General features: G+C 34.2%; 1 protein-coding gene across 2 annotated transcripts; it reads right to left on the bottom strand.

The window, feature by feature from the left end:
* Positions 1 to 188: 188 nt before the first annotated feature.
* On the bottom strand, positions 189 to 12,671 carry LOC122056289 (protein TRANSPARENT TESTA 9-like). Of its 2 annotated transcripts, XM_042618176.1 has the most exons (22): positions 12,440 to 12,671; positions 11,611 to 11,662; positions 11,351 to 11,427; positions 11,144 to 11,277; positions 10,959 to 11,055; positions 10,821 to 10,878; positions 9,820 to 9,928; positions 9,619 to 9,742; positions 8,885 to 9,071; positions 8,472 to 8,761; positions 7,617 to 7,705; positions 7,471 to 7,541; positions 5,557 to 5,664; positions 4,711 to 4,746; positions 4,570 to 4,626; positions 3,833 to 3,970; positions 2,133 to 2,238; positions 1,973 to 2,044; positions 1,785 to 1,831; positions 1,030 to 1,186; positions 737 to 903; positions 189 to 567 (listed from the first exon to the last, which is right to left on the bottom strand). In XM_042618176.1, the coding sequence occupies exons 1-22, from the start codon at positions 12,508 to 12,510 to the stop codon at positions 295 to 297; spliced, it is 2,520 nt and encodes an 839-aa protein (XP_042474110.1). In that variant the 5' UTR covers positions 12,511 to 12,671; the 3' UTR covers positions 189 to 294. The 2 variants fall into 2 exon arrangements, with proteins under 2 accessions (XP_042474110.1, XP_042474111.1); XM_042618177.1 differs by lacking the exon at positions 4,711 to 4,746.
* Between the last annotated feature and the right edge of the window lie 25 nt (positions 12,672 to 12,696).

The following is a 12,696-nucleotide window of genomic DNA, read 5'->3' as shown; positions in this document are numbered from 1 at the left end:
CGGAGGAAGAACTCACCAGGGCTATCGTTTTCACAGGTATAATTAAGTCGTTTCACATTTTCACCTTTTATTTTTAAGTCCCTCTACACGTCAATATTTATCAAAGCATAACTCTAAACTTATCCACTAATAATAACTGGATAAATCAAAGAGAAAAAAAAAAATTGTACGTAGATTCATCTCTAAACTTTCTTTTAATATATATATTTTTTGCTTATAAAAGAAAAATCGAGAACCAAATCTACACAATTACAGACACCCAACTTTGAAAGCAATAACAAAGGAAAAGAACAATCAAGCATTAGTCTTATGAAGGGTACAAAGTTCAAGTTGAAGCAAAGGCTTTAATCTTTGTTCCACCTCATTGCGTTGCATGTTGAGCTCTTCAATTAGTGCAGACTCGGCCGCTTTGCAAGCTTGCTCATCCCGGAAAGCTAATGTCCATCGCCCATCACTGAAGTCCTTCGCTTCGTAGAACATATCGAACTTGGAGGGATCAATGAACGGAAAAGTCGATGGGCGAATGCGTAAATGCAACCAAGTGGGTTGCTTTTCATCTATGAATGGCTGATCCAAGTAACACAAAGCATAGTTATTTACATTTTCTTCCCTCAAGTGTCGAGAATAAAGTATTTTTCAAGAAGTAGAAACCAGGTTGCTGAATTTGTAAATTAAACAGGTTTTGGCACGCGGTATGAATTAAAGAATTGAGCTGAAAGGGATTGTGTATACATACATTAGAAGCAGCCAATGGTGCGATGGCGAAAACGACTCCGTGTTGCTGCTCTTGCAGCAGTTCTTCAGCTAGAATGACCCACCCAGATGTGCCTCTAGATATTGCTAAAAAACTGTAATTGTTTTCCTTGCCGACTTCAAATGATATTCTACAAGGTATTGCATTGTCTGCGACAATCAAAAGGATAATGCTATAAGATTTGAAGCCACTTCACTGCAATATATTGAGTATTACAAATTAAATACATGTAATGATCAAAACCTTGAAGAAAAAGAGAAGTGGCCATGTCATACCTAAGCTAATTTTAGAACCAGGTTTTGGCATAGTAGCATCCAAGATGGAGGTTTTAGTTCTGGAGGCAACAGGAGAATTGACTGGAGTATAAAGATACGGTAGATCAGGTAAGTTTACTCCTAATGCCAAAAGTAGTTGGCGCTGAAGAACAAAAACCTAGAATAGCAATATGAATGGGTTAGGATGAGAAATAGATATGGAAAACCATTAATATAGCATGAACAGTTTGTACGATACTTTAGAATGCTTCAAAGTTTCAATAGTATCATGTTTCAGGTTTCAGAAAATTCTATCGCTAAGATTCTAGAGTGGTGCCTATTACCTTCTAAATCCCTTTACAACCAAACATTTAACAATGAATAACCATCACTAACAACGTAGTCTATTCACAAGGAAAACTAGATAGGATATCTGAGCAAAAGGTCATGGAATCGGCAAAAACAAAATAACTAATGTTTCCATAAAACAATTAAATCAGAGAAGAAAGCCCATTTCCTCAATTATTGAAGAAAACAGTGCCAAACAGAATATCTTATAACTTTTTTAGATAAATATTTTACCAATTACACTTTACTAGACTTGGAAAAAAACTCACAAGCGTTTAACACTGAAAAACTAATAATAGTAGCAAATAATTAATTATTTAGAGGCATGCATCTCATTATTATAATGTTTTCATTATTGGATTCTCACGTCACAAGGTTCACAACCAACAATCACATACTGCCTGATATTATTGATGAAAAAAAACAACCTTGATCGTCTCACACATTTTTCCTGCAGCAGCAAAAGAGGATTCACCTGGCATGTTACGTCGATATTAATAACTATAAATGATAATCTTTGTGAAGTAAACTTCAAAATGAACAAGAGGTTTGCTATTCATAATAGAATAGTATCTCTCTAAATAGAGTATTGAAAGGCATTCTTTGTAAATCTAACCTCCAGAAGAGAATGCATGAGAGGGAAATAAAATGGACTTGGAATCTTTTGCAGGTGATGAAGCCTCAATCACTGATTAGAACAATGATAAAGTGAAGCATCAAACTTGCAATTTGTAGCCTGAAAACAATGCCTAACAGTCAACATGATCCACAATTACCTTTCTTGCAGATATTCCATTTGTCTTTAAGAAGAGGTATCAGGACATCACACCAATATCCATTGATTTCCTCCAAGAGGTTGCCAGCAGACAACTTGTGTGAGTCCTATAGACAGGATATTGAATTTTATGATGATATAAATGAGTTGCACAACTACATGAGCACAGATCTGAAAGTCAGCTGCAGTAGAAAATGAATAAGATACTCTATTAATCTATCTTAACAAATTGATTAGGAATGGTGGATCTAGTCCTTGGAGAAAAGGCAACAACTTTATGTATGAAGAGATAAAGGAACAGACAGAACAAATAAGAAAAGAAATCTAGATTTTTTCTGACAAAAGGGAAAACAACTTTAGTTAGCATTCTAAGACAACTGTCCTAAAACACATTTCATGCAAAATTACGGATCTTAGACAGCAAATTGCAAAAGGACTTACACATACTCTTACATCTCAAGTCCAAAGCAGCAATATTTCAAATACCAACCTTATACAAAATAAACCAGTAGGTGAAAATGAAACATGAAACAAAGATGAATCATCTCATACCTTCACTGACTCTTATGCATCATGGTAAGATACTCATTTATACTACTTGTGATATATTGAAGCACAATTATGAAGGTTTAAAATATTGTTCCATGAAAGAGTTCTAGTCTCCGGCCTAAAGGGTATAATTTTAGTACCATATCATGTTGACACTCAACGCGTTTCGGGAATGCTTCAAAGCATTTTGTGATTAACTAGAATGAATTTTATCCTATAATGTCCATCTATTTATATAGTTTAGCCCAAATATATGTCTATAACAATTATAAAGTCTACCGAATTAAAATTTAACAGTAATAAATAACAAAAATATATAAAGCATCTCACCTAATGATACTACCTTGCCAATACCAAAATGAATAACATGCATCGAATGAGAGCATTGATTCTTGTAGCATCGTACTGACATTAAACAATAATCTTCCAAAGTAAATATTAAATAGTGCTCCCAAGATAATTAGCATTAGAATTAATTTCTCCACATCTTCAAGCAATACCAACCAAAACATGCCTTATCTCAGTCAATACTAAGGTTTGAATTCTCATTTTGAATGAGGGTTTCAGGCCCTCGTGCGAACTCTCTAGCACCAATGTTATTGCCACTGGTGCATGGAAACCTTGCACGAACTATTTGAAATCGTTGTTGTAGTTGCCAAAGTTGTGAACATCACAAAAGTTGATCTCATCGTGGTGTTCAGGCAGGTTCTCCTAACGTTGAGTGTATTTTGTCATCTCAGACAGATTTTGCTTGCCAGTAGGAGAATGATATTTTAATCCATTTTCAGGACCACTAAAATTGTGCTGATAGAGGTGACACAGTGGCATTTATGCATGCTGATATGATATCTATTTTGATCGGCAATCAAAACAATATGTTTTAATCGTGTTGAATGATAAGGATCAACACTTGAAACCATAACTAATACAACCTTCATGCAACCAGGACCTAGCAACAGCAACCAAGAAAGATGCAATAAATAAGTCAATTATACTTTCTAGTCACCAAGAAAATTTGAGAAGAGATCCTGTAAAAGTTCATGCATTATCTCAATAGACACTAAATCACTGTATTAAGATTTCATCTTGCAAAATGGAAATTTAAAAAAAAAATGACTCAAAGAAAAAACAAAAGATCAGTTGTACTTGTACCTCTAGTTGTTGAAGATCAAGTGGGGAACAATCTTCCTCATGATAAGGAAGGAGCTGTTTCATAACCCAACCACCAAGCCATAATATATCTGCAGATGTGTTGGTCCTGCAGAGAAGATGTAGCAATGCATTGAACACCTACAACAATGAGATCAACAAAATTAACAGTAATCATTCTTAATTAAACTAACTAAAATCATGTTTAAGGAACCAATTATAAACAGTAGTCAAAACAATATTGTCTGATTTCATTTTTTCAAAAGACAGAATTTGACTAAGAAAGTTCTTCAATTGGGTGATCCATACATCACCAGTTCTGAAATAATACTGCTAATTATCATCCTATCTCTTTGTGCACATCCGAAACTATAAATATGCAGTATACATACTGTGGTATAATTATTTCTAGCAATACATTAGCAAGTAGATTTCCAAATTCTACCCTCCCTTCCCTTAATTAAATGAAAAGTGTTTGCATCCATTGGCCTTGTTAAATCATTCAACTTTCATTCTCAATCCAAACTAGAATAGTTATTGCTAGATGGCTGATCCTGGAAGTTTATTAGTTGTACATTGCACAGTTACTTCAATAAATATCTTTAGACACGAAATTAGTAAATAATCAAAGAATTATAGTTATACAAAAAAAGGCAGCAGGAAAGGTAAGTAATAACTAATAAGTATGACCCAATGAAACATAAGAGGAAAGCAGAAGGAAAACAAGAGATATAGTATACCTGATATGTATGTATTTTTGAATTTATTTCACTTTTGGGATGACAACCATATTTATCCTGAGAAGCTAAACAAATAAAATATCACAAATTCTGCAAGTAGTTTAAAGCCTTAATAAATGATGCAGCAGAGTGCATATTAACTTCATCCTGATGGTTCAAGATGCTCTTCTCAAAGACCTGGTATAAAAAAAGAAGAAAGAAGATGATCATCTCAAAGCAAGCTAAAGCCAATACAATCAATATATCGTATAGTTGCATAGGAGGAATATTGTAGGTGCTTAATTATTGCAATGTGTGTGCATGTGCTCGTGTGTGTGAGAGAGAGAAAGTAATAGGGTATGTGGATTTGAAAACTCAACCAAATATTTGCCTTCACATCTTATAACACCTGGTGGATAAAAAGGAACCTGATACAACAAATGTTTGGATAGGGCAATATGGAGGATTGAGAACTTACTCAAAAGATATCTAGTGGGATTACAAAGCAGTCCTATAACACAAGCACAAAGTCTATCAAACAGAAAAGAGAAAAAGGACAAAAACAATGTAAATATGTCAAATGCATTGCAAACCATAGAAGTACAGATCCTTCAAAGAGTTCATTCAATACAGTTCCACCTGTGCTTCTTTAGCTAGGTGTTCTCTAAAGTAGGATTCAAGTCTAATACAGCTATCATGAATAAAAAATCTATTAAATTGTTTCCACATATTGAAGCAGGAATAGAACTACTAAGCATTGAATGACTGCTCCACCAGACCGGAGTTGACACCCATCTAATCCTAACATTTTTCATAAGAAACAACCCCCAGAGGAATAGAAATATAAAATACCATCAGCAAAGAATGAAATATATCATGGTACCAAGTACCAACTAGTGACACTGAGAAGCATATAAGTACACAAACCAGAAGAAATTAATAACTAAACAAATCTTAAAAATTACTAAGGTCCACTAAATCAGAAGGTCCAAGTTGAGATGACATCACCTCGAGCTTTTGCAGGTATCCACTAAGTTCAGTGCTTATATTATCCTTTGACATTCTAACCTTAGAAATTAGCTTTTCCTCGCTGGTTTCTTCACCCGCCAAAGCTTGCTGCAGGAACACAGGAAGCAGTATTACCATTTTTTTAAACTTATACCAATAAAAAAGAAAAATCCAAAGCATGCTCCTTGCTGTGTATGCAAATTTTGCCACATCACACCTACACTAGTAAAAATATTCAACCCTTCTACAAGAGTAGTAATGAGAAGTTCAAAGCAGCAGATTTATTGGCCATCAAATATAAGGACCATCCACCAAAATGAGGAAACCAATCTCCTTCAAACCACTCTGAAACATTTATTCACTCTCTTCATACTCACTCTTTTTAAAGATAAATAGAAAAAAGGTGACAAGTATTTTTTATTTTAAATAAATGATTGTTTATAATTATAATGAAGGTGTTAGAATTTTTAAGATAAATAAGTCCTAGAACAATTTTTATTTTGAATGTATAAAAGATATTAGGATCTCATGTATTGAGATATCTTCAACTTAATAACTTTTTCCACTTGGTGAGTTGTGATTAAATTTAAATCCAAAAGCACCGATGATTTAGTGCCCCTATGCCACTTATCGCAATATGCAATCTAATGACTGGAGATGTCTGCAGGGATGAAGAATGCATTGCTACTGCAGGAAGGAGGTTACTTGCTGTAAACTCCTAATTGAATTTGAATGAGTTTGTCAAGCCTACTCTTGTCCCTTATATAAACCAGCGTGGCCCCTCTGGTTACATCACGCTAGTACCCAAAATCATTGCGTTGCACCATTTTGACCAAACCTCAATCATTGGTAGGTAATCCAATGGACCAATCATCACACACGCTAGTTCAGTGAAGCATGTTATCATAATAAATTAAATACACATCTCAACACGCATGTGCGTGAAGTTCGCCAATGAAGTGCCTCACTTATGCCACATAAACTTTGTTTGTCCTATGGGTGGCCATGTCAACACCTATTTATTTATACTTGTCATGTGCGAATTGTGATGTGCTGACTCATCATGTACCTGCTTCCACCATATTGTCTCCACCAAAATTTCTTTTTTACATGACCTTACTTTATGGGCATAGTTACATGTAAATGCCTCCAACTTTTTTTAGTTAAATTAGATGTGCAACTAAAGTTCCCATATGAGCTTCCAATGAGCTCTTCTTCCTTCTCCATGTTTTTAGAAATAATTTGGGAAACTTTTATTTTGAAAACATGCCCAAATTTTCCAAATAAGAAGATCAAGATGATCAAACTATAAATCGTTTATACTTGAAAAGAAGTCCAATAGCAAAATAACATCCAGTGTATTAGTTTATTTGATGTAGCACAATGGACGAACATTTCTCACTAGAGAAAAGTTACCTTCTTACTCAAAGAAAAGAAAATTGAAGATTGTATTGACTCAAAATTGTATAATACATGGGATCATAATGCTTTCTATAAATTGATAACACGAGTTAATCTTCATAAAATAAGTTCTCAGTTTATCCCAATAAAAACTCTAATAATTTTTTCTAAAATCCCTAACCTTATTTATAAAATATAAAAATATAAACAAACTTTTAAAAGTTCAAACAATTAATGACTTGGATACCTCTAAATAATTTTAATAGAATTAAATTTTTTGACCACGTTAATATTTCAAATATTTAGGGTCTTCTTCCTTTGTTATGGTTGTTCTCACCTTCTACACGTACTCATCCACAACACGTGATAAATAAGATTACAAAAAAAGGTTTTTGCAGTTAATACTATCATTGAAAGATTTTAATCCTTCAAAAGATAAAGGGGAAAACAATGCCTGATAAGAAGAATAAACATAACAGGTGTGATAAAATTAAGGAGATGATCCAGACTTACAAGAAACAGGTCCTTATGTTGCTTTCTTTGTGAAAGAATCCCAAGACCAGCTAACACTGATTCATCCAGATCTGTTATATACAATATACACTTCAATGTGGATGCATGACAACAATAAGCAATTGAAAATTCAGCCATGTTCTGACCATTTGTTTGTAGCAATGTAGCAAGCAAACTCAAGGAACCCATAATTTGTAACTCATCCCCACCAATGATATATGCTAGCAATAACTCTCTGGAATGCAAAAAATATACAATATAAAATAAAATAAAAATCTTGCAGTAAATTAATTGACTAGAGAAATGATGACACTGATAACCTAAAATAGAATGGCAACAAGCACAAAGAGACTAATTGTCTAAAATAATCAGGTATACATATATACTGAAAGTGATAGACTTACTCCTGCATTTGACACTAGATTCTAATGGAAGTATATTTTCAAGAAGTGGGCAAGGACAAAACAGAGAAGCTAGGATTTATGCTACTCTTGCCCCAATACCAAAGCCCAACATTGGCATAACAATTATAAAGGGCAATTATCAAACCATACTATAACACACCTTAGACCAGCATTTAATTAACCAAAGAAAAAAATAGGGTTACAGGATCCTACTTCAAACTAACAGTCACCGTAATGCTGATGGAAGAAACACACATGGTGCTAATGTCATAATCAAATTCTATCATAAGTAGCAAGTGAAGCAAAGGCTAATAGTCTATAGTTTCTCAAGTGTGATTTCCTATGAATTCAAAAGTTTTTCTTGACTAATCCACTTTTGTCTATTTGACTAACAATGTTACTAGGTGGAATATAACAATCGTCCAGCCTTTAATTAGTAAAGAAGGGTGCATCACAGTTGCACTTAAAGGTGAGATCCATGTCCAACAAATGAACTGCATAATTATTTCAAAAGAAAAGGCTGAAATATAAGAAGCTACCTCAAAAAAATATGTGGCCACAATTTTCATTTTGTAAAGAAAGAGAATTTGAAATTACCTCAAAGTAATATGCAGGCCACAATTTTCATTTTGCAAAGAAACAGGATTTGAATGAGACATAGGAGATTTTTTGTCTTTAATATTTTCTTGAGTGGAAAAATCAGATAAAGAAAAATCCTGGGGAGAGACATTCACATAGCCATATGTTGTGGCTTTAGATCTTGGAGAAAAAAACTCTGATGAACAGAGAAGAGCTGCAGCAATAATATTAACCAAATCCTTGCTATTGTAAATGTTTAGCACACTGCAGAGTAGATGCAAGGAGGTCGTGATGCCTACTTGTGTTCCCTAGATCAGCAAATAATGAATTACTAATAAAGCATTAGCCAACATATGATGCAATTCAAAGTCTATGAGTAACCATCAAAGAATCAATGCTTCCAGATAAAAAAATAAAAAAAAAACACTTACGCAACTTTGCTTCTTCAGTGAAGGCAGAAGCAATACAAAAACTATAAGTTCTAATATGTAGTCAGTAAGCAATCTTCCAAGGCCAGGAACACCAACAGATAGAATATCACTCAAGTAATACAAAATATCTTCAATTTCATTTATAGCACAGCGAATTGAAGAATCTGAGACAGATGCATCTAGTTTCCTGTACAAAATTTAAATGTGTCTAGTTAAGGAATAAAGGGTGCTAGTTGAAGAGAAAAATGATTGTGCTCAAAGCTCATTTCTTCAAATATCATTTTGTAGGAAAGAACTCACAGATGAACAATCATATTTTTTTTCTCTATGAGTGGATCTCAGACCCATTGTGCAGCATATGCAGCTATAGAGACCCTATTTATAAATTAGGTTACCCCTCCTTGGGCATATCCAAGATGTGCAAAACAGAAGACTCCTAGAGAACATGAGTTCAAGGTCCAATAATATTTAAAATGAAATGCAATATTATACTCTAGTAAGACGCTGTAAGGTATGTACAAGGGCAGCCTTTATCTATGTGTAGAAATCAGTAGAGATAATTTTTTTAAAAGAAAAGCAGTTGCTGTTTCAGAGAATTGGGAAGAAAAATGCAAGGAAGGCCTTGGAGAACCCATTCAAAAAAAAAATTACTTTTTTTTATTATAATTTTCTAGTATGTAAGAAACATGTGCTAAAATGGGAAACTGCAAGAGAGATAAGTTGGTAACTCTCACCTAGCACTTTGAGCTATCAATTTGTCTAGGTAGATGCATCGCTTATAAAAATCTCTAATTATATTTGAAAAATAATCAGATTGTGGGGTGCATTTTACATATTTGTTCACCTGTTCATCCCCAACTGCAATTAAAAGAATAAGGAAATTAGCGACAATTTTGTAGAAACAACAAACAATCAAGGAAAACTTACCAACTTACCATTGTAGACATTGAGCGTTAGAGCGCGGACTGCAACTCGGACCATATTGTCTTCATGGAAAGCAAACTGTATTGCTTGAAAGTATAGTGGAAAGGAAACTACTTCCTCCTAAACAGAAGGAAGGAAGACCACTTTAAGTAAGGAAGACCACTTTAAGTAATAAGTAAAAAGAAACAAAATTCTAAAAAAAAAAGGCAGACGGGTGCACGAAGCTCCCGCCATGCTAAAAAAGGTACAAGTAAAACATTAATAAATTGTTTTCTTAATCAAAGACTAAATGCCTATGGCCTGCCGACTTATCATTACTTATGTTTCCATCAAGCAAAGGTTTATATGTTGACATCATCTAAGCAGTGTATTACATCAAACTGTAGCAGCTTGCTATGACATCCTAATTTAGTCCCACATGATGAACTTTGATTAATAAAAAAGGTGGTTTATATTATTTATTGTTGATTTAGGTTTATACATTTATGTCAGTATTTATATATATATTAGATAGAAGGCCTTCCCCTGGTTTGCCTGTCGCACAATTCCTGAGCACAACTTATGTATACTCAAAAGCCGACCTCTAGAAAATTCATCCTTAGTGGGCATTTATGTCAGTAGTTGCACCTAGGGTTAGTTGACTTGTCACATTATAAATCTCTAATAAGCATTTCCTGGGCAATCTTTAGCACTAGAATTTCATGAACGAGAATTGGACAAACAAGGAGTTGCTGATCTTTTTCCTCTGAGAAAAGGTAATACCAATTCACCTAGAAAATCATACATAAAGCTGCCTGGCCTGACTGTTTCGCCACGAAATCTATATGTAAACGCATGGAAATAGATTACCATGTTATTGTCTTTTGCATTATTAAGAATCTAAAACTAATATAGGTAGTAAAAATTAAAAAGAATGCATGATGCTGCTTTCTTATAAACAACATATAAGCAACTAGACAGAAAAATAACAAGAAGAATATCAAGTGTGTATATAGAGGACACTAGGTCATACCTTCTCAGTCTTCACAAGCAGTGAGATTGTATTCTTGTTCAGCTTTCTACTGATTGCCCTTCAAACAGAAAACTGATTAATTAAAAAAATCAGGAAAGATGCAAGTGAAATAGTATAAATCATAAATAATACACTTACCTTAAGAAGGATATATAATATGGCAAAATCTCTTCATTTTGAAAGTCATAGGAATATGTAATGAGCTGATTAATGTGTCCATTACTGAATAAGTAGTCTGCAATTGCAATGGTAGTCATATCACATAGTAAAAAGGAATATCCTAGATAGATTATAACTTGCTACCAGTCTATTAATTGGCTTACAAATTGAATTTTTGTCTGCTAAATTCTCGATCATGATGCTCATTGTCTGCAGCAACTGCAACGAAACATTCGTCGGCTTACTAATCCTTAAGATTCTTACAAATTCAGAAATAATCTGCTTCTCCATGAAGAACCTAAAACAAATAGCAGGATACTAAAATGCCAACATAAGAGAAAGGACTGAATGACTTAAGCAGTGTAACATACTCAAAATAGGAAGGATCGTGTTGGCCACCATATGTCATCAGTTCGGCAATTGATCTCAGCATTTCAATTACTAAGTCCTTCATTGTGTAAAATTGTAACGTGAATATTGAGAAGCTAATCGTTGATGCATGGAATATATCTTGTGTAAAAAAACATACATTTTTGAGAAGAAAAGACTGATAACAAGAAAATTGCATTTCAAAAGAATTGACATGGTATAAACAGAATAAAATATAAGTAGGAACATCAGCATTTTTTACCTCATTGATATCATTCACAATTTCAATCTTTTGCAGCTCTTCGGTAAGGTATCTATACCAAGTGCCATGATGTTAAAAACTTAAAGTAGTGGGATGACACAAAACAATATAACATATTTAACTTTAAAATGTTAAAAAAATACATATAGGAAAAGAAAGACATAATTAGGAAGGGGAGAAAACATGCATATAGAAAGAGATTAACTTTGACTTCTGCACTGAAAACTACCAGCAAAGCCAAGAGAAAAGACAATGTTCCATTTTGATGCAGCAAAAGCGAATAATACTATATACTCAAATCTCGCCTACCATCATCTTGAGGATCCATGCAAGAGATTTTTCATAATAGAAACTTACATAACTAGCAAGTTCTTTCCCCAATCGTATCAAGTTTTTCCCCAAAGCTAACCAAACATTATTTATAATAAATATGTGATCAACTAAAAAATCCAAGGTGGGACTATTAGTAAAACAAAACTCTGAACTCGGAAAATCAGCGAGAATAGGATAATACAAGGACAATGATGAAGGTACCATTCCATAAAATATTTTGTCTATCATATGAGAGAAACCTAAGGAGGTGATAAAAATAACTAAGTTTCCATTGACCGCCAAGAAAAATACTACCTCTACTCCTAACATCCTCCTGGATCGCTTCAAATATGTTAATTTATACTCGACCCTTGTTCTACTTATCCCAACGATTCGAGAAATGCATTGATACACAACATTGAAGTTTATTGTATATATTTCAATTGCCCAAAAATTCATGTAATTCAAAGACAACCAAACTCTAACAAGGAGGGGAAATAAGAAGGACATAGCGCACCTAAGCTCTTCCAGGGAGAAGCGATTCCTTGGTCGCCAGAACGGGAACCAACTCGTCGTGGTGAGCGCCATTCGGGATCCGAAGAGGCTGCGCGAAGCCACACTCCTAGCTTCCAACCACAGTTCGGACGGAGAAGGAACTCTTTGCTTGGCGTGTCGGTCTCGTAGCTCCTCCTCCTACTCCTCCTCCTCCTCGGTTTCGGCGTTGCGGTCGCGGGGAAGACGAGGGTCAGATTTCGAATGCATCAAAATAAATTA

The sequence above is a fragment of the Zingiber officinale genome, chromosome 3B (genome assembly GCF_018446385.1).
Source record: "Zingiber officinale cultivar Zhangliang chromosome 3B, Zo_v1.1, whole genome shotgun sequence".
NCBI lineage: Eukaryota > Viridiplantae > Streptophyta > Magnoliopsida > Zingiberales > Zingiberaceae > Zingiber > Zingiber officinale.
The sequence above is the reverse complement of the archived record's forward strand: the minus strand, read 5'-3'. Positions and strand labels throughout refer to the sequence as shown.